Here is a 22,712-nt window from a genome sequence, read left to right as displayed (position 1 = left end):
TCATTGCACCTTTAATGCGTTCCTCGTGAGTGCGCTGACTTCTGTCACGTGGCTGTCAAACCCTATTCTCTCGCGCAGCCGTCGTCAACACAACTGAGGAAGTGGAAAGAAGCTAACCTGGCTAACGAAAACTAACCGTTATAGCCAATACAGTGTTTACTATTTGTATTAAGTTAACTAAAGGCTGTGTTTGTCTTTATCGACACAGTAACTATCTTTGTTCGGGTTTCACTTGGCATGGAGTGAGAGGGAACACTGTTTAGGAGCAGTAGCCGTTGCTTGCTAACTTCTAAGCTAGCAGGCTAACGATCAGCTGTTGTTTTGGTCGGAGAGATAGCTGGCTAACAAGCTAAACTGCATAGCGTTGCAGAAGTCTGCGATACCAGGTTTACTAGACCAGATTTCCTCATTGCTTGTTGAAACACTGAACTGCTCAGTCGGTTAATGGCGACACATAAAGGCGTACCACCCTGACAGACTTATCAGCGGTCAGTCAGTCAGCTGTTGAACGGCAGACGTCAACTCCGTGTGGGATTGATCCATCAGAGCGGTTTGTAATTGAATCAACAATATTGCTTCAAGATGCATGACGCGTATGAATCAGTGCCTATTTTGGAAAAGCTTCCTCTTCAGATTGACTGTCTTGCGGCCTGGGGTAAGTTGTTTATACTTTTTGTATAGTGAGATATGTCAGTGCTACTTTTTTTATTCTTTGACATTGAAGTGGTCCCTCTAGTCGCCTATTGAACTGCAGTCTCAGGTGTCCCACTTGTCTAGAGGTGATGAATTGCGTCACCACAGACATGAATGATTTTCCTGCAAGGACAGCTCAGAATTTGACTGAAAATGGTTGTCTTTGATTGCATAATATGTCTGAAATGACAAAATCCTTTGAACTGTCAGACCCTGATTCTTGAGTTTTTCTTCCCACAGAGGACTGGCTTCTTGTGGGAACAAAGCCAGGGCATCTTCTTCTCTACCGAATAAAGAAGGATGCAGGTAGGAAGAGCCAAGGGGATGAAGGAAGCAACTGATTCCTTTGCAGACCTTCTCAACTTACTGTTGCCTGCGTCAAAATTTCATTTCAAAAAGTTATTTTTAATGACTAGTCTCTTTTCCCGTTAGGCACCAACCGGTTTGAGGTGACACTGGAAAAATCCAATAAGAACTTCTCCAAGAAGATTCAGCAGGTAGATAAAACTGTGGGATGAGATTTAGAATAACCACAGACTAATTTCTGCATTAATTAAAAAACTCTGTGGGGAAGAAGTCTGGTGAGGGAAGTCACAACTCAAATACTTCAGATTTCTAGGACTACATACTTTGTTGTCCTGTTATTATTGATAATAGGACCGTCTGATCGTAAACATAAGCTTCACTCTAAATTTGGTTCTTAATTGCCAATGGCCAACTCCCTCTCTTGGAATGAATCTGAGAATCCCACACATCTCAAGACACATCCATATGCCAACTTAGATTAGAATACCAAAGATGATTGATGTGATTAGCATGGCTCAGATCAACCTTCAAATTGAACAATGTAGTTAAGACTTCTCATGCTTACAGATAGAGGCAGGAGCCCCAGGCAAAGTGGGTTAAACATCTGAGCTCTAGTGTGTTCTCAGCCCAGGTGTGATGTACTGTTAATGTCCACAAGGATGACTGGTTGATCTTGGATTCATTTGGTTCAAACCTCTAATTGTGTTTCTTACTCTTTCTACAGCTCTACGTTGTCTCGCAGTACAAAATTCTTGTCAGTCTTCTTGGTAAGTTTCTCTCCCTAAAATATGAATATATATATATATTTTTTTTTAATTTAAGAGTTAATGCTGATTAGTCTTCATGTGTTTATTGTCAAACCTTTTCAGCCTTAAAACTACAATCTTTTTGTGTATTGACACAAAGCATAGCATTCATCTTCATTCTCTTAACAGATAGTCAGTAATCTGTTTTCTCCTGCAGAGAACAACATCCACGTCCATGACCTCCTGACCTTCCAGCAGATCACTGTGTTGTCCAAAGCCAAAGGAGCCACGCTCTTCGCCTGTGACTTGCAGGTCGGTTACTGTCCCTTTGTGGTTGCAGTTTAGGATTTCAGGCATTATTCCATTGTTACTGTACAGTACTATTCATGCATTTGTATTGCTTCCCATTCTAAATATTTCTAGTGAGACAATTTTCACTTGTTCAGTATGTACAGTACTGCAATCATACAGTTATAAGTTAGTGGACTGGTTAAGAGAAAAGGCAGATGAGTCAGTGTCTTAATGGGAAGCTTTTTTATGACCAGGGAGCTTTGAGTGAACTGGTTTGTTCAGTTTTATCAAATTAGGCTTCATGTGGGTCATAACCATTGTTGTTACATGTCTAGACCAGATTTATTTATTTATTTTCAGGGTCAATGCACATTGATCAACATCACTGCTAATCTGCCATTGTTAGCCAAAAGGCACATTTTCAACTGTTGTCCCTTGTCCAGATGTTAAATTAGCCATTATTATTTACTGCAATTCATGTACAGTATAATTTACATTACTGCTCACTGTTTCCTGGAGCTCACCATTGTCTTTCAGCCTTTTGAATGTGTTTTCTACGTTCCAGGCAGCCTTTTTTCTTTTTTGCAATTAATTTCCGTGAGGTAAGAAAAAAAAGAGACTTAAAGGATTAAGATAGGTAATCCATCATATTAAAATTTTTAGTAATGGTTTAGTAACGCTTGAATTAACAAAAGCAAATAAAGAGCCGAATAATAATAATAATAATAATAATAATAATAATCCTATATGCATATTTGCAGTGCATGTCAAGTTCATTGCTTTTTATTAGGTCGAATCAGCACATCTCATACTGCTGCCTCCAACCAGCACATAAACACACCACACCGATTTATACTTTTTAAATCAGCCCCCTATTTCAGAGTTTGCCAATATATTCTTGACAAGAATAGAAAGCAATATGATGTGATGGATGTAGTTATGGATTACCAAGCTCAAGCATTTGTCAAGTTGTATTGAAATCAGTTTGTACGGTGTTTGTAACGGTGGCTGCCGTAGAGACAGGAAAACACATTTAGAAATCTATACAACAGTATGTTTTAAAAATGTTCAGCAGTAATGTAAGATACACTCAATTTGCAGTAAATGGGCCAAAACATACAAAAAACTGGTGTGATTCCCTTACAATTTTATGACACAGTCAAAGACAGTCATAACTGTAACTGTGTTATACTCATATTTTCCCTGATTTGAAGTCATGATTTGTATATTTTGTCTTTTGTTCTCAGCAAACCAGCTCAGGAGAGGAAAGGTTGAGAATGTGTGTCGCAGTGAAAAAGAAACTCCAGCTGTATTACTGGAAGGATAGAGAGTTCCACGAGCTGCAGGTAAAAATATATATTTGAGATGTGACTCACTGCAGTATGATCAGATTTAGAAGGTTTTTTTTCCAACCCTTTGACACATTTAGACACCCTAATGTTTTCTTTTTGTCTGTCAGGGGGACTTCGGTGCTCCAGATATTCCAAAGTCCATGGCTTGGTGTGAAAACTCCATATGTGTTGGTTTCAAACGAGACTATTACCTCATTCGGGTATGTGCTACAGAAAAGGATAACATTAAGCTTTATAGACTCAGCTTTACTTATCTGTAGCTACTTACAACTTAAGTGATTTCCCACCCATAATCTATCTTTTGAATATGAAAAGCTCATCCCTTGTAGACTTGCAAGAAGGCTGTAAAAGGCTTGTAGTGTGTTCCTTAATGGAGAAGCGAGGCTGTAGTCAGTTTGGATTCATGGCATTTAAAATGGATTCCAATAGTGACAGTGAAGTATCGAAACACCCGTAGAAACCACTTAAACCACTCCTGTAGCAGAATTCACTTCTTTAGTGTCATGCTCATTTGTTAAAAACACAGCATAAGTCTCAGTGTTCAGCGATTTAATGTGCAACCTTGTGGACTGGGTTGGACCACATCATGACTCTTATATGAACTAGCTTGAATCTTTTATTCTCTGTGAAGGGGCAAACTACAAACATTTCGCAGGTGCCTTTCAAGTCTACAGTGTGTGTTTCATGGACAGGTTTTGGAAGGAGTATCACTTTAAAATGATCTTTTTATACATTTTCTGAAGTTTAGAAGCAGGCTGTTTATATAATTAGTTCCTGTCTGTTTTGTTGTCCTTGAATTTTTTGTGTTTATTTTGGGCTTCTTCCTTAATATTTCTTTTTCTTGTTATTCTTCAACTAATGTTTGGTAGTGTTATTGCTAGTATAATCAGCTTCTCTTTAATGTTGCTTAATTGTTTGTCTAAAGCACTTTATAATTTACCTTACAGATGACGTTTGTAAGATGTTATTAATAGGTTCTTTATATTCTGACTCACTCGTGCTAACTCTCCTGTCAACCAGATGGATGGCCGTGGCTCCATCAAGGAGCTCTTCCCCACTGGGAAACAGTTGGAACCTCTGGTTACCCCACTGGCTGATGGGAAGGTGGCTGTTGGTCAGGATGACCTAACTGTAGTGCTAAATGAAGAGGGCGTTTGCACCCAGAAGTGTGCCCTGAACTGGACAGACATCCCTATAGCAATGGGTAAGAAAGAGGCACAGCAACTAATACTATGAAGACATTTTCATATTCATCTGTTTCTGCACTTACTATAGTTATTTTTTAGCTGTGTCCCTTTTATGCGACCTGTTTGTAGACATTAAATTCTTAGTGGGTATCATATTCCTGCTTATATGGAAAACAAGCTACTACATACCCAGTCCAAATCACTGTTTCTATCCTTTTATGACTCTTCATGTGTTCACTAGTGTTAACTTGTATTCAGTATCGATTGGAACTGATAGCAAAGTCAAAAGTACACACACAGGCTGAGTAACAAGAGCCAGAAATCCCCCCCCAGCTCTCTATGTGGGTTAGTCTTCCAGATAACACAGAAGGTGTTTTGCCAAAATGCGTCACCCCAGGCAGTCAATTTCACTCGGGAACAAAATCATCTTAATTTCTTTGTTTTCTTATCACTCTTTATAAACAGTAAACCCTTAAAACGTATCCATGTTTTAATAAACGGATATTATATTTCAATAGAATATTTTTGGTATCTCAAAAGTAAGCATCCATTGATTTTGCCAAGGACAATGCCTACTATAAATTATTAGACTGGTGTAAAATTTACCTTTTTCTAGGTCACATGCAGGTTTTTTGTTTCACACGCAGATTAGAAAAGCTTAGATTAGATTCAACTTTGTCATTGCACAGAGTACAAGTACTGAGACAACGAAAGCATTTAACCAGAAATGCAAAAAGCAGTTAAGTGCAGTGAGTATTGTGCATATGTATAGAGGTAGCATATAAATAACAGATAATGAATACGCTGAGATATATACAGTATGAACAATATTAACAGTATGAACACAGTTAAATGAAAACACTAAGATATATACACCATGTCCAGCAGTTACAGTGGGCATTGTAGTTATAAGTGTAAATATATAGTGCAGGTGTAAGTATGAGTAATGGTAGTAGTAGACATATACATAATAAACAGCTGGATATTAATACTGTGTATACACTATAGGTCAGATATGTACAGTATAAACAGTAGTATAAATATGAATACCCTATAGGGCAAATATATACAGAATGGACAGTAGTATAAATATGTATTGGTATATGAAAACATAAGTAGTGCAGGTAAGTGTATGTGTAAAACATAGTCAGCATCTAATTGGAACTTTTTCAGCATGAGCATAATCTGAGATTGATCTCCTTCCTCTTTGGAAGTTTCCATCATTTGAAAGAAGTTTTGGTTTCTCTTCTGTTAATAGTAAGCTGTTGAATGATATGCAGCTTTTACGGCATCTGTTTAAAGTGTTCAGTATGTTGCTATTTGATTTCACCGACTGGTTAAGAAATGTTATGTATGTTGACTATGCCTGTGCCTGTAACAGTACAGTTTATTCTCTTCTTGTCACACTGATTGAGCAGGTTTGTAACTGGATATTAAAACAAACACCTGATGAAGCTTTTGGTGTAAATATTCCCATTGTTTTGTCAGATGTTGTCATCCATCTGCTGTCTGTCTTTTCTTTTCTCTTCCTAGAGCTTTCCTTACCCTGTGCAAAGTCTTTATTTCCACTCTGAGCTGTGCTGCTGTTGTCCACATGTCAGAAGAGGAAACATAATTTTAGATTAGCTTTTTTATCCCGTCACTAAGACACTACAGGTCTGGGTTACTAATGAGCTTTGTGACAGAAGTGATGCCGATAAACTCTCACATTGTTTCAACGGCTCCTCTCTTTTGTGCTCATTGGAATGCAGAAAGGAACAATATGAAGGGGAAATGAAGCCTCCAAGCAGTGGTTTCTTACAGTTTGCAATTTCCTTGTTTTGATATAGTCAGTATTGTGGCTTTGGCGTGCATTGGCTAAGGATGAGAGCTGGTCAGTTTAAATACATCTAACGTTTTATATCATTGTAAAATAAATACTGTTGGTCGGACAAAACAAAACAAGCGACTTGAAGACTTCACCCTGGCTTCTGAGAAGTTATAGAGGGCATTTTTCAATATATTCTTTTACATGTTATAGACTAAACGATTAATCGAGAAAATACACGGTAGATTAGGTAAGATAAGGTAAAAGTTAGCTCAAATAGCCCTTTGTTTTCTCAATCTCAAAATATATTGTAGGAGCGCCCTGGTAGACAAATGGTTACAGCACATGTGGCATGTGCTGCAACCTAAGCTAACCCTCACTACAACTTCCCTGGTTTGTTTCCAGCTGAGGATCTTTGTTGCATGTCTCACCACTGTCTCCCCTGGTTTCCTGTCTTCCTCTTCTGTCAACTGTTGAATAAAGCAAAAAATTAAAAAAAAATGTATTGTAGGCAAAATACTACATATATTATCCATTTTATAAAAGTGTTATTTTATTTCCAGGAACTTTAGTTACCTGTTCTCCCTCAAAAAGGTGAACCCTTTGTTTAGGTTTTGTTGTATTATTTTTATTCATTTTGTCAGACCCATGTATTAACTTAAACAACAGCTACGGTATCTAAGGCCACAGATATGTGATGACTTGCCAAAGATATGTGAAATTTTTATGTCACAAACCCAGTTGTGACAGTTTGGTTTTGGTTGATGTGCACACAAATTTTACACTCTTGCGTCTTTTCATATGTTCTCAGAGCACCAGCCTCCATACATCATAGCTGTTCTCCCTCGGTACGTGGAGATCCGGACCTTTGAGCCGAGGCTGCTGGTGCAGAGTGTGGAGCTTCAGAGACCTCGCTTCATCACTTCAGCAGGGTGAGGCAGTCCTCTGTGAAGTTTTGTTGTCTCATTAGTAAACTGTAATATGTTTAAGATTTTCTGGCAACACTTGCAAATTGCAGTTATTATACCTAATTCTGACTGAACTATAGCACAAACAGATTTTGTGGAAATTAGCTGTTTACTTTTTATATATGTCTGACCTTTTACATCATGCTAGCTGCATTGTTGCACCTTTTTCTTTTTAAAATTGGTAATAAATTGAAAGATTAATGAGTTCTCTTGTTATAACAACATACAAACTTATACCACTATCATAACATCTTATCATGTTATAATGAGAAACGTTTCTTGTTTTAATAAGATACGTTGATTTTGTGTCATAATGAGAAAGTTTCTTGATATAAAAAGGTAAGATGATTTGCTGTTATAACAACAAAAGGTTCTTGAACCGAATCATTTGGTATGTAGTAATAACAAGAAAATGTGTCATAATAACATACTTTGTTATAATGTGAAAAGGATCTTGTCAAAATGAGAAATCTTTCACGTTATAACAAGAAAATGAGCAAATATTTTTTGTCATGGTGGTGCCAGTATGGTGCAGCACTGCAGTATTTTGAGATAAAAAAAAGCCTGCAGTGGCTATTGCAAGACTCCCAGCTTAAAGTTTCAGATTTGATAATGAATGGTGGCTTTTTTTGATGGCTACCACTCTGGTTCCTATGCATAACATCCTTAAAAGAACATCTTGCATGTTTTGCCTCTTTCATCAGTTATCCTGCTTTCTGGTTCTCATGATCTTCCTTACAAAGAAAACACTTGTGTTTCAACCTATTCTCTCTAATCTTGTTTTCTCCTCTTTCTTTCTCAGGCCAAATATTGTGTATGTTGCCAGCAACCACTTTGTGTGGCGCCTGGTGCCCGTGTCAATAGCCAGCCAGATCCGGCAGCTTCTTCAGGACAAGCAGTTTGAGCTGGCTCTCCAGCTGGCGGTGAGCAGCAGAACCACTCACTTCACTATTAAACCTTGTTGTTAAATTACTCAAGATTCAATTTGTGCTTCAGCTCAGAGGACGGAACATTAAAATCACTTATCTTGATTAGGAGCTGTATGTTGAAACAGTAAAATGCTCACAGCTTTGTACGTTATGGTCAGCCTATCTAGCAATCTAGCTTTCCAGGCGCATTTCCAAGAATAAAAAATGCCATTCATGTGCTTTTCACATTCTTGGAAGCTAGCATAAATAAGCTGTAGCCATTTTTCTGTAGCCTAATGAATTTGTTTGCTTTTCTTTTTCTTTCTGCCAGAAGATGAAGGATGATTCAGATGGTGATAAGAAGCAGCAGATACATCACATCCAGAATCTCTATGCCTTCAATCTGTTTTGCCAGAAGAGATTTGATGACTCCATGCAGGTGTTTGCCAAACTCGGCACAGGTAAGGCGTTCCTCCCTCCCAGCCGACATGTGATTTCTGTCTGTTCAGGCTAAATTTGTAAAGTATAGTCAGATTTGGATAAAATTGTATGTGTTGCAATATTAATTTGTTTTAACCTATAACACATGGTTACTATTCACTACATAGGACTCCACAATAAGTGCTCATAGCTTAGACATGTTTAAAGTAAATATTTTGTACTTTTGTATACTTTGATCAGATTTGTCCCAGTGTGGTAAACATCACCCATTTTACTTTCACAATCTATGTTTATGTGTTGCAGCCTAATTAAGGTGAATCTGGTCATAATTCTATCACATTTATTCTGCCTGCTATTTTTTCTTTCTCTTTTCTTGAACTCATTAGACATCTGTTGCTTATTGTGTATATTGATGGAAATATTTTTATTCACATATGACTTTCACATGTAATGATGTCACATCATGTCTGGCCAACTAAAGATTATTCTTTTATGGTATATGTTATGGTAATTTTTTGTTTGCATTAAGAACTCTGTTCTTAAGTCACTTTCCCCTTTAATCAAAGGCTAATAAACAACCTCAAGTATCATACGTGGAATAAAGTACGACAAATTTCCCCTCCTGTGCTCTGCAGATCCCACCCATGTGATTGGGCTGTACCCAGACCTGCTCCCGTTAGACTACCGCAAACAGCTGCACTATCCCAACCCTCTGCCTACTCTGTCCGGGGCAGAGCTGGAGAAAGCTCATCTCGCTCTCATCGATTACCTTACCCAGGTGTGTGTGTGTCCTTACAACACAGAGATAATTAGAAAAATCCATGGAAGTGATACATTTTGTCACACCCTACTTTGTAAAGGATTTAAGCTTTGACTGAGGATCTACTTAGAGGAGAATTAACAAAACCCCAGGGTCATATAATAATAAAAGCCTGTTAAGGGTGAGGTTTAAGATAATTGGTGTAAATCTTCTTTTTTTATTGTCCTCACAGAAACGCAGCCACCTTGTAAAACAGCTGAATGACTCTGACCCTTCTACAACGTCTCCACTCATGGAGGGCACGCCTACTATTAAAAGCCGCAAAAAACTCCTGCAGATCATTGATACCACCCTGCTGAAATGTTACCTACATGTAAGGCCCAGACTATCTTCCTTTTCTTTTTTCATGCATGTTGTGATTCAGCAAATGGTGTATTTTCAGTCCAAACTGCCACTTTTGAACATTAATTATTACTTGATATTGATAACAATGTGCAACAGAATATTCAGCATACACTCTGTACAGTGTGCCGCTCTTTAGTCAACCAAAAGTGATCTACTGTCCTGTTTTTCTTTTATGCTGTCATTTTGTCAGTGTGTGTCACCTTTGTTCCATACAATGGATTTTTAATTTTGAAATGAAACACATTTTATTAGAACAAACAGACTTTTTTGAATCTTAAGCTGTTTCTTTCTCTTTTCCTTAATGTCACTAATGTCATACATTTTGATTAACAACCACCCTGCAGTTGTCAGTGAACCAAATTCAAATGTTTATATTTCATGATGAAAATTATATCAGCTCTTACCGTCCACTTACAGCCAAACAGTATGATATCACAAGAAAGTAATTCCAAACACTCATAGAAATTGGCAGCAACACTAGGCAGTTAACATTACCTCACATGTAGCCAAATGGGTTCTGTGTTATGTAGCTCATTGGTAGATTGACTTTGAAGTAACAAAAACTGAGCCACAGCTAAAAGTTGTGTGAGTTTGACTCTCATCTTGGTGTAGTAGCTTCAGTTATGTGGGTCTAGAATTTGATTCAGGGAAGTAAGCAAAAGCAAAACCTTCGATTTACCAGTCAAACCTCATCTATGGTTTAAAAAAAAGAGAGAGGGAAAAAAAAAGGAACTTGTGTTGGAATGAGATCACAGATATATGCAGCCAAAGTAAGTTTCTCCACAGGAAGGCAGGCTTTGTGTGAGAAGCAAAACAGTCTAGTTCGACTTCAAAGTCTTTCTGCTGCTCGTCATCGTTTAGACAAGCCAGATTATGTGGGCATCCAGGAAAAATGCCACCAGGTGCTTCACTTTGGAGGTATAATAAGCAGTATTTAATCAGAGGAACTCCTAGGGCAGACCCAGATCACGCTGGAGGGATAACCTACAGGTGACTGGAGATCCTCTAAGACAACTGTGAGCTTTGGAGTGCCATGCATCTGCACCAGATTACTTAAATGATAAACACACTGTGAAGCAGAGAGGTTGAACTAATCAGTGAAGTTACCTGCTTGTAGTCTTTGGGTGAAACACAACCTGAGCTTTAAAGGGGTGAATGAATTAAAGTTTAGAAATGTGTGGTGTTCATGTTTTGTCTGCTCTTATCCCCCGTTTAGACCAACGTGGCCATGGTGTCCCCCCTCCTTCGTCTGGAAAACAACCACTGCCACATCGAGGAGAGCGAGTACGTCCTGAAGAAGGCCCATAAGTACAGCGAGCTCATTATTCTCTATGAGAAGAAGGGCCTGCACCAGAAAGGTGAGGGTCTGCTTACTTGGTCAGTCACCTGTTCTGCAAACCTGATGATCTGATCACGATGTTTTATGTAGTATTTCATCGTAAATCCTGATAAATCTTTAAGTCTCATCTGCAGAATGGAGCTGTGTATAATTATGGGAATCAGAGTTTAATTATATGCACATGACATGTAGATGCAGGGCTATTGGTAAATTACATCGATGAAAAGAGTAACGCCCACACAGTGACTTCAAACCACAGATTTATTGAAATGGACAACGTATTGATCCCAGCCGGATCTTCGTCAGGTCGAACTTACAACTTTACAACTGTGTTATTTATATATTTTTAATATATTTCATGTATTTTCATCTCTGAACTCCTCTCCTACTCTTTGGGATTAATGTTTTTTTTAGCACGTTTTCATTTTATGCTATTTAGATTGTGGTTTGGAGTCATTGCGCAGGCATTACTCTTTTCATTCCTAAATAGCCAGTGATTTGCAGCAGTATCTAAAAATGTTAAACCTTATAGTTTTTTGGCAGGTCCTGTGAGCTAAAGATAATGATCTGAAAACTGTTGATGTTTTTATATCAACATTTGCGTCTGTATTGTAAAATAGTTTTTTTGCAGTTTGTATGCTATTTGTATTTAATGCTAATCAAAATATTAGGTGCATATTTCGTGCATTTTCTTGACACAAACAAAATAAGTGATCTGCCTTACTTCAAGAGGACAGTTTATTTACAAAGTGATTTTTACTTTTCATCCAGCTCTGTCTCAAAAGCATGGTATTAATTCCAATTCCATATTTGTTTATTTATACTGAGCTGTGCTTCTCTGCAAAAACAGTTTGAATTCTGTATTATTATGTCTGATTTGGGGCGTAATAATTCATTTGAAATGGTGGGGATTTATACACCTCCTTCAGCTGTTGATGGCTCCCCTGGAAAACTGGCAGATATTTCGCTCTGTTGAGATCAAGTGCAAGTTCACAAATGCTTTTTTTTGTTTTTTGCATGAATGGGTAATAGCCATTTTTAGCTGCACAAGCCAGAGAGTGAGTAACAAGAACATACATTAAACAGAAGTGGATAAACCCACAGTATAAGTTAACATTCAATAACATAAATTAGTCAAATGGTAAATTTATCATACATAAAAGCATGTATGTATTATATGCACAAGAATTTCTAAATATCTAATATACATTTCGTGAGTCACGTCGAGACATGTATGTACATACACTGTAAACTGGGTTCACAGGGGTGTCATTAAACAGATTTTTTCTCTCTGAGTTTCTTTCAGTTTACTCTTTCATTTGGACGAGTTAACTGAAATCTGAGATTATTCTAAAGAAATCTGCACTGACTTTAATTGAACACAGATCCAAACTGACCAACCTGGTAAACTCCAACATACACTAATAAACCCTTATTAATGTAATCTTATTCAGTATGCGAGGAAAGGAATATCAGTGGTGGTTTTCTTATTAGTGAAAAGCCTAATAGTGATCACTGCCTTGTTGCTTGAATTAGAGCAGATTTATTCTGCAATAAAAAGCTGAAATGCTGCAAGGTTTCCCTCTAATTATTTTAACTCATTGGTAAACAAACATATTCTTTTCAAAATGCTGGGAATAGAAAACAGGTTTATTCTTGAGTTTTCTAATGAATTCTCAATATTGTTTTTAATCAAGAAACAAAGCTTGAACAATGGCTTGTTGAAGTCCCTCTGTGAGGAAAGTCAAATCAGTGTCATGTAACATTTAGTATTTAGTATGTACAATGCTAGATACAAGTGCATTTTTCTCTGTATGAATTTTGTTCTCTTGGTTAAAGCGAGGTCTTGTCTCTCTAAATATCAAAATGTTAAATCATGTTTAAAAGAATTGGTCAGCGGTAGAAAGTACATAAACTCAACTGCTGTACTTAAGTACAATATTGAGGTACTTGTACTTAACTTGAGTATTTCAATTTTATGCTACTTCATACTTCTACTCCACTACATTTCAGAGAGAAATATTGTACTTTTTACTCCACTACATTTATTACATGACAGCTGCAGTTACTAGTTACTTTTCAAACTAAGTTTTTACATTTAAAGATATGATCAACTTATAACATATGATGCATTAATATAAATAATATTAAATATATACATATGGAGTAGCTAAGACATTGATATGCTGCATACATGTTAATGCATCAGCAATCATATTTAATAATATGATATAGGCAAATTCAATTTGGAGGATCACTTTACAAGGAAATTTCTGATGTGATAATTAGTTCTTTTGAAGTGGGAAATTTATTATCAAGCCACAGACAACAGATAAGTCAATCAACCAGATAATGACTGATATCAGAGTTCAGTTTAATTTGTCAGAATGTGGTTTATTTGTTGCAGACCTCAGTATGACAACTGAATACATAACAGTAAAACACAATGAAACATCTGTTCCCACTTTCACTTGAATTTGGGGTTTCGTATTTAAATAATGGATCACTTGATGCCAGACCTACGTCGGCCTTTGTCAGCAGCCTCCTCATTACCTCCCAGTTCAAATGCAAGAGCCATTGTAAGCTGAATTGTTCCATTATGTTTAAATTCAATAGATACCAGTTATGTGCTTGTATCAAAGCTGTATTCTGGGCACAGCTCTGTCAGGCTACACAGTTTATCTCAGAGGAGGTTTCCTGCATGTGGTCGACTCGTCATCTTTGTAGATCAGAGCTGTCTTAATGTCATTTGGTTTCTGGCAGTGTTCTGCGGCAGATTCTGGGCTGTTCTCGCTGTGAGCGCGGCTGGTTTTAATCGGTCTGCTGAAATTTGCGATTGTGATGTCATGCTGTTCAAGTCTGCCCCTCTTTATTTCTGCCAATTCAAACCAGCTGCTCCCGTCCACCAATTAACACCACATGTGCTTCATCCAGTTTCTGTTTGACAGAGGAATTATGTAATGCAGTGCACACCGAGTAGATGACAGCTTGCTACCTGCCATCACTCAGACTAATCTCACATTTGCTTTTGCTCCCCTCTCACTCGCCTCCCTTCACTTTTCTTCACTCCGTCTGCCCTCTCGCAGCTCTGCAGGTGCTGCTGGACCAGTCCACCAAGGCCAACTCTCCACTGAAGGGCCACGAACGAACAGTGCAGTACCTCCAAAGACTGGGTAAGGATCACCGGACAACTCAAGTCTGTTTTAGCTTAGAAGTTGTCATCTCTGCTTTATATGTTTAATTTGTTGGAGTGATTTTGGGAAAGCCTCTGAGAAAACATTCACCCTGATTGATTGTGGATGTTGGATGAAATGTATGGTCTGCAGTCTTTCAAATGTCTGGCACCGACTAAATGAGAGGTTTTTGTACCATGTGTGTCAGTATTTACTGTGTAACTCGTTTATATCTGTGTATCAGTGATGCCAAGAAAAATTCCTGTACTTGCTGGTGTACTTGGCAGTTAAAGGTGCTTTTTGTGTTTTTGTTAAATGTATCCGTTTTATATTAATTGTGACACTGTGGTATAATAATTAGGTAATTACACTCTCTCTTGTAGCCCATGATGGAGATGATTTTTTGATACCAGTTGTATTGTTAGTGCCTATGTTTTGTTATAGTTTTATCCACTTTTCCTAAAAAGCGTTGCATTTGGTCACAAAGAGGATGTTATTTTTTTAAATTGAAGGAAAAACATGTTGGGAGTGATTTTGCTTTTGTTTCTTCCCATCAGCCTTTCACCTGTTTCCCAAAATGTGGTTAAACTCAAGAACAACTCAGAAAATTGAAAATAAAACCCTAGTGGCAAAAAATATCAAACGCTGTGTGGAGGCTTTCAACCTCCTTGGCAGCGGTTTAGTTTGGTAATGGTAGCAATGCTTGGCGGTGGGCAGTAAAGTAATTACAACAATTATCTCATTTTTTTGGGGGCAGTGACTAACAAAATCATCTGTTTGATGGCACAGCACAATTTTGCTGCTTTCTACCAACTACAACCAATGACACATCAAAAAAATTATAAAAAATGCCATTATAACTGAAATAATGGTTGTGGAATAACAGTACAAACAACCCTTAAGAGTCTGTTTTTGGCAGATCTACCACAAATACGTTTTCAACATGTGGACAACACCGGGTCTTTTTTTCAGGTCGAGGACGACAACAACACGTTCTTGCTTGTTATATTTTGGAATATTCTGTTTGTTTAATTTAAATGTTGATCTACCACTATATTTATACACTACTACACTGCTATACACTACACTGCTTTGTAGGGCTGCAACTAACACATATTTTCATTAAAAATTAATTTACTGATTATTTTCATAATTTTGAATTTGAATTTATCGTTTGATGCTGTCTGAAAAAAATGACAGTTTCCCAGAGTCCAAGATGACATCTTTTGTCTTTTTTGTCTGACTTTTTTTTCCCTGAAAAAATGACTTATTAATTATTGATATAAAATATTATCAAAATAGTTGTTAATAGTTGTTGCAGCTCTACCGCATTGGTCTCTTTTGTGTTTCAGAAAAATAAGCGTTTACCGCAAGAAGCAAATAATGCATTGTGATAAATATTGCAATTGCAAGATATGAATATGGATTCAGCCATATTCCCCAGCACTAGCTGTGCCAATAACTCTAAATCATTGTTGTAATCAGTTATTGATCATAAAGTGCTGCATGTATCACCTTGAAAGGGCGTTTTCTGGAACTGATGGCTGATTATGGGCTTGATCATGTGCTGTGTTTCCGTCCTGACTTGTTTTTCTCTGAGCTTCCTTGGTGAAGTTAAACTTACTTATCTATTGTAATCCCCCACACACAGGAGTGGAGAATTTGGGAATAATCTTTGAGTTTTCTCCCTGGGTGTTGAAGATCTGTCCTGATGATGGCCTGAAGGTGGGACACAGCGATTTCAGTTAAATAAGGGTTCAGTTATTTGTTTTATTCTATATGCACATGAATGTTGTAAATTGTTTTACTTTTTTGTATTTATTGCTGTTTGGTTGTAGATGGATGCTCATTCTTTTTTTTTTTTTTGTACCTTTTTAATTCACAAAACCTCCATTTATCATAATGACAGTCAGCACTAAGAGCAGAAAAATGACAATACACCTTTCTTTATAAAGTCTAACTATATTTTATGTCCACTTGCCATGAAGAAAGCTCTCTGTAGGATTAAAAATCTCTCCTCCTGTCCAGATATTCACCGAGGACCTGACAGAGGTGGAGACTTTGCCCAGAGACAAGGTGCTGAACTTCCTGAAGGAGGGCTTTAAGGAGCTCGCCATCCCATATTTGGAGCACATCATTTATGTCTGGGACGATAAGGGCCCGGAGTTTCACAATGTGCTGATCCAGCTCTACCTGGAGAGGGTTCAAGGCCTCATGAAAAAGTACCTCAGCACACTGCCAGAAGGTACGAGCAAGAGAAAACTTGAAGGTTAATTTAATTTCACAGTATCTGTGGGCCCTTTAAAAAGTCATGAAAAGTTTTACAGTAACTCATTTTTACCACTTTAAAAACTATGAAAATGATGGAAGTAATGTTTTTAGATGTTTCAACAAAAAATTAAGGGCTTATTTTTTATTTTCATCCTGATAAAGATATGTAAATAAAAATACTGACAGATACTTAACATTCAGTGATTTCTACCTCAAGCAAAGCTAGAAAGTAAAGGGAATGCTTTAAATGGAAATGTGTAATTGTTGTGTCAGAGCTGCAGGGCAACGTGGCCCTTGGGCTTTAATATCTTCTTAACAAAACCCTCATTTCTGAAAATTAACTTAATGCCAAAAGAACGTAATTCTAATTCATAGGATTTGCATGTGATTGCATCACTGCATATGGGTTAAGTTTGCCTTTGTTAATCATCCAGATAGTTTTCTCTCATTGCTTTGCAAATAAAGCTTGTGTCAGGACTTATTATGAAGTCCATCCATCTCTCTCTGTTTGTGCCTTTTAATGATCATCTAGGGACCGTGTATTGAAATGAACCTCTCAGCCAACATGACTACACTTGCAGGGATGCTCATTAATGTGCACTCTGTCTGAGAAATAAACTAATAAAATAAATAAATCGGTCCTCGTGGCAGCCTATAGCTTCATTGTTTTGAAGCATATTGCAGGACACAGCCTGTAATATTAAGATATTGTTTCACTGAGATTATTGGGATTCGTTCAGCATTATAGCATCCGGTCCAAGCCTGTTTCAACAGCAACTGTACAGTTTACAGTTTTATATACATTATTTATAATTACTGTATCAATAAAAATGTTAACTATTTTCAGGTTCACCTCAAATGTGCCCTGTTGAGTTTTCTTCTGGAGCTTTCTTGCAAAAAGAAAAACTAAAAAGTTATGTTTACATTCAGTGTTTCTTACCTAAACCCATTGTGTGTATCCTTGAGGTCTAACAAACGTGCTGAGTGCATTTTCTTCCTCATAAAACATTTGCAAAATAAATATCTGAAAACCTGCAATGTTTACATCCATATTTGCCTTCCAGCAGTCGTCTTCTTCACTGCCTTTGTTGGCGTGTTACCACCACGAACTGTCAATCAGTGGAATAGTGTGAAACCATTGGCAGAATGTGAACAAATACAGACAAAACAGGATAAAAACATTCATCCATAGCGCTACTCTTGGTTCAAAACTCCTTAGGGTACCTTTTAAATCAAGGATGAAAGTTTGAAACACTGGATGTACTTGATCATTGATACTATTAGGGTTGTAACCTAGATTATTTCCATTATCAAGTTATCTGCCAATCACATTCTCAATTACTTGATTAAACGTTTGGTCTATAAAATGTCAGAAAATTGTGAAAAATGCCCTTCATAATTTCCCATAGTCAAAGGTGATTTTGCTTATTTTGGCTGATCAATAGTTGATTATCAAAATTTTTGCAGATGAATGTTCTGTCGATCAACTAATTAATTCATCGACCAATCTTTGCAGCTCTAGACTCTATAATTAAAACCTCTGTGCTGTTGTAGGAGTTCCAGCTGTTGCTGCGGGGAAGGAGGAAGGTGATCTGGGAGAGTTCAGGAACAAGCTGCTGTCTTTCCTGGATATTTCTACCAGCTATGAACCAGCCAGACTGATCAGTGACTTCCCCTTTGATGGTAAGAACTGGGTTTACACAGTGGACAAACAAGACATCACTTCTGGTTGCTTGACAAATACAAACAAGGATGTGGGTTTTGTTTCTAAAGAAGCTGACATTCCACTTCCTTTGTGATAATGTGAAAATAATGTCTTCAGCATATATACCTTGGGTATGGATGGAAATTAGTTGTTTTTGATACATCTCAGAAATTTAAAGTAAACCACAGATTTTAATATCAGGATATACGTAACATGTGCCTAAGAAAAATATAGTATTTTGAATATTTCCCATTACCTCATTTACATATGTTCTCAGCTGTAGAGGAATGTTTTGGCGAAGTTATATATGTTTAAGCTGAAGGGTGAAACTTGCACCTTCTGACCTTGTTTTCCATCTCCAAGGCCTGCTGGAGGAACGGGCTCTGCTTCTGGGTCGGATGGGTAAACACGAGCAGGCGCTTTTCATCTATGTGCACATCCTGAAAGACACCCGCATGGCTGAAGAGTGAGTACTCCTGCAGACACCTACATAACTGGGTGGGAAATTAACTCCAGCCATCAGCCTAATGTTTGCTAACTCCAGTAGCTAATTTGACTAATGATGAGCAATTAACGTCTGACTGTAAAGGAGTCTAAAACATATAAATATGTGAAAGTAGTAAGTTGGTTTCTGCCCTGAAATCATATTTAAGTGCAAGCTTGTTCTGCAAGGATAATTTGATTTAAAAACAACTGAAACCGATCATGTGACTTAATTGTGCCATCCTGATTATCTTGTTACAGTGCTGTGAGCATGTTGTTCAAATAAGGTCAATTGGTCAACATCATAGAAATAAGCAGAATTTTCACGTTTTATCTTTGCTCATTATTTTCTCTGTGTGCTCTACAGATACTGTCACGGGCATTACAACAGTTTGGTCGAAGGGAATAAAGATGTAAGTAGCTTTTAATGTAATTTCATTTTGATATGTCTTGTTCCCGATTTGTTAATTTTTCAGAAAAAAAATGTTTCTTTGCCTTGTCCTGTTGTGTCCACTTGGATTTTCTTATAGCTGTGTTGTGTTTGTTTGTTTTTTTTATGACCACTTTTTTCATTTTGTACGCTCTGCTGCCTTCTGTTAAGTGCTTTTGTGTCTGCAGAAATTGCTATACAAATATAATGGATTATTTATGGCTCAAGCACCCTCTGACAGGCACATTGCCAGTTCTACAAAAAACCTAATATCTCAGAAATGACAGCTGACATTGTCTGTTATGTGAATACAATGTTGCTTGACTCTGCGACCAAACAAGACCAATATTAAAGTACTGAAAATGAATGAATAAGCATTGGATTGGAGGGGAAACCCAATGAAATCATTGGTGTTCCTGTAAAGATCAGAAAGAAATAAGGTCCCTGTTTGGACACTAAATATTGGATGCCTGTGTGTAAAGTCTACAGTCAATATTAAACCCATTATTATAGGCTGATTTTAAAGGAATAGTTTGACATTTTAGGAAATAAGCTTAATCGCTTTTTTGATGAGAAGACTTATGTCACTCTCATATCTGCACATTAAGTATGAAGCTACAGCCAGCAGACGCTTAGCTTAGCTTAGCACAAAGACTGGAAATAGCTAGCCCGGCTCTGTCCGAAGGTAACAAAATCAACCTACTAGCATACTTAAAGTTCAGTTATTAACATGTTATATCTTGTTTTTTTGATCTATAATCTATAATGTCACACTATTTCTGCATGTTTTTAGTCACGTAGCTTTCTCTAACTTCTTTTATATTCTTCATATATTTTAATGAAACCAATTTCTTGCCATAACATGGCAAATATTATATCTTATTTTATCTTACTTACTGTTTTAATTCATTAAACCTGTTTTTTTATTCTGTGAAGGACCTTATAGTTTTATACATGATATTTTGCAGCCCTGTGTATCTCAGTGACAAATTTTTTATTCAGATCAAATGTGGACTAAGCAAAATATTAACAGCTGTCTTTCTTCCCTTCAGGTTTATCTGTCTTTGCTACGAATGTACCTGTCACCTCCTGACGTCCACTGCCTGGGGCCCATCAAGATGGAGCTGTCAGAGCCTCAGGCCAACCTCCAGGCGGCCCTACATGTCCTGGAGCTGCACCACAGCAAACTCAACACCACCAAGGTAAACAACGACAGAGTAGCACTCTCATTCACATTCCTCACCAGGATGACTTAAGAACAATCTCCAATCTGGTGATACTCACAAATAATTCTATTTTTATCTCCTTGGAGTATAACCTATGTTTACTGCATTAAGACTGTATCAATGTCAAGTAAGCTGTCAGTCACAGAAAAGTACTTCTGACGTGCATAAAATTCATGCACTTAAATTAAACTTTCCTACGTGGCAAACTCCATCTGATACTTCAAACTGCTCATTAAATCAGAAAGCAAGAATTAGCTTCCAATTCAACCCAGGGCTTTATTATTATAAATTGACTCCTTGCCATCTCACAGATTTAGTGATCATTGCTAATTCAGACACACAAGACGTGGCCGCGAAAGTGAAACTGATAAGAGTCGGTTTGTTTAGGCTGGATTAAAATGAGATAGAATAACATGATTAACAATGACGCGCTCACACAAAATTAGTCATTTGGCATTTGGTGTGAAATTAAAGCAGCAACTGAACTGAACACAGCTCGTTTAAAGATTTGATTTAGTTTGTTTTTAGAGCGAGATGAGAGGGGTTTGCACTGTCGGGGGTGATCAAGCTGCCGCCTTTGTGATAGAAAAGATCCAGCGAACCAAAAAAAGATTTCCACCAGGGTGCTGATCTCCCTTGAGAGGTGTCTGCGTTGCAATGGGAATATCTTTGATGAAATTCCTTTCATATACCTGAACACAGAACCAAAATAGCAAAGAGTTAATTGAATAAAAGCTGTTATGTTCAAAACTAGCTCATGACCTATTTTGCTTGTCAAATCTTTATGTCACAATCCACCGACTGCTGTCTAGTAAAGACGATATTCCTTAAAAGAATTCTTTATAAAGATGTTTGGTTCGGTATTTTTCGAAACAATCCAACTCCAGCTGCAAAAAATCTTTCCACACAGTCCACGTCGAGGAGAAAACATTCACTCAGCAGATTGTATATTCTTTCTTTCCATATCTTATCACAAATGAACAGAGGCCCAGTCTTTGAAACGCCTCCACTGTGTCACTGAAATATTTTAATACAAAAAAACAGTGGTGGAATGTAACAAAGTACATTTTCTCAAGTCCTGTGCTTAAGTACAATTTTGAGGTACTTGTACTTTACTTGAGTATTTCCATTTTATGCTACTTTATACTTCTACTCCACTACAATTGGGAGGCAAATATTGTACTTTTTACTGCACTACATTCAACTGACAGCTATAGTTTCTACTTACTGTGCAGATTCAGATTAATACAAAATATACAATAAACTAATAAATTATGATGTATCATTATAGATATACGTATATAAAGTACTTAAAATTTGCTCCACCTTTACTAGCTGCAACATTAAAGATTCTTACATATGAATGCGTCACTAATTATATTCTAATAATATAATACACATTATTCTGAAATGGGCCATACTGCATAATGTTTACTTTTACTTTTGGTATTTTAAGTATATTTTGATGCTAATACTTCTGTACTTTGTATTTCTACACTGTGGTTATTGCTACTTTTACTTAAGTAAAAGATCTGAGTACTTCTTTCACCACTGCAAAAAAAACGAGCAAGTTCTATTCTGAGTTATATTCTCGTTGTAAAATGCACCATAACAGACTCTGTTGTATCTGTGATTTAAAAAGGATGTGATTGTGTGTGAAAGGCACCACTGGTCTGTGTCCGACCACAGACATGTCATATTAAGAGTCTCTCAAGGGGAACACTGCAGGTTTATATGAATGTTTAGGTTTAGATCCCAAATCCAGGAGCTCTCCATCTTGTCTTTCTGTGCCATTGTGCCTCCCTGCGCTCCCTCACTGACTCTAATGGCACCCTGCTTTAATTTCCCCTGGCCTTGCTCCCAGACTCTGCCTCGCCAAGAGAGCATAAGGCTGACAAGACTTTCAACATGATGCAGTTTTTTTTGTATGCTTTTTTGAACAATTTCTTGTCTAGAGCTGCGATTTAAGATTATTTTCCATATCAGTTAGACAATATATTTTCTTGAATAATCAATTAATCATTTAGTTTATAGAATGTATGAAAATAGTGAAAAACACAAGTTTCCAGAGCTCAGGGTGATATTCTTCACATTGTTGGTTTGTCTGACTGACAGTCCAACACCCAAAGATATTCCATATTTTAATGATAAACAGGGAAAAGCAGCATTACATTTGAGAACCTGGAAACAGCTAATGTATGCTTGATAAATGGCTTAAATC

The 22,712-nt window shown here is 37.2% G+C and overlaps 1 protein-coding gene across 2 annotated transcripts in view; it reads left to right on the top strand.

The window, feature by feature from the left end:
* The first annotated feature begins 14 nt into the window (after positions 1-14).
* vps39 (VPS39 subunit of HOPS complex) overlaps positions 15-22,712 on the top strand; it is a 29,635-nt gene continuing 6,937 nt past the window's right edge. Inside the window, exons 1-21 of one of the 2 annotated variants that reach the window (XM_044166552.1) lie at positions 15-655; positions 934-999; positions 1,126-1,190; positions 1,724-1,766; positions 1,963-2,057; positions 3,284-3,382; positions 3,496-3,588; positions 4,409-4,592; positions 7,194-7,314; positions 8,153-8,273; positions 8,593-8,719; positions 9,335-9,477; positions 9,692-9,832; positions 11,081-11,222; positions 14,290-14,376; positions 16,028-16,101; positions 16,405-16,621; positions 18,202-18,330; positions 18,716-18,818; positions 19,203-19,248; positions 20,318-20,467. In XM_044166552.1, coding sequence (XP_044022487.1) covers positions 583-655; positions 934-999; positions 1,126-1,190; positions 1,724-1,766; positions 1,963-2,057; positions 3,284-3,382; positions 3,496-3,588; positions 4,409-4,592; positions 7,194-7,314; positions 8,153-8,273; positions 8,593-8,719; positions 9,335-9,477; positions 9,692-9,832; positions 11,081-11,222; positions 14,290-14,376; positions 16,028-16,101; positions 16,405-16,621; positions 18,202-18,330; positions 18,716-18,818; positions 19,203-19,248; positions 20,318-20,467 — 2,319 coding nt within the window. In that variant the 5' untranslated portion in view covers positions 15-582. Of the gene's footprint in view, positions 656-933; positions 1,000-1,125; positions 1,191-1,723; positions 1,767-1,962; positions 2,058-3,283; positions 3,383-3,495; positions 3,589-4,408; positions 4,593-7,193; positions 7,315-8,152; positions 8,274-8,589; positions 8,720-9,334; positions 9,478-9,691; positions 9,833-11,080; positions 11,223-14,289; positions 14,377-16,027; positions 16,102-16,404; positions 16,622-18,201; positions 18,331-18,715; positions 18,819-19,202; positions 19,249-20,317; positions 20,468-22,712 lie in introns of both variants that reach the window. The other variant, XM_044166551.1, reaches the window with a different exon arrangement.

The sequence above is a fragment of the Siniperca chuatsi genome, linkage group LG15, assembly GCF_020085105.1.
Source record: "Siniperca chuatsi isolate FFG_IHB_CAS linkage group LG15, ASM2008510v1, whole genome shotgun sequence".
Classification (NCBI taxonomy): Eukaryota; Metazoa; Chordata; class Actinopteri; order Centrarchiformes; family Sinipercidae; genus Siniperca; species Siniperca chuatsi.
This window is presented reverse-complemented; position numbering and strand designations above follow the sequence as displayed.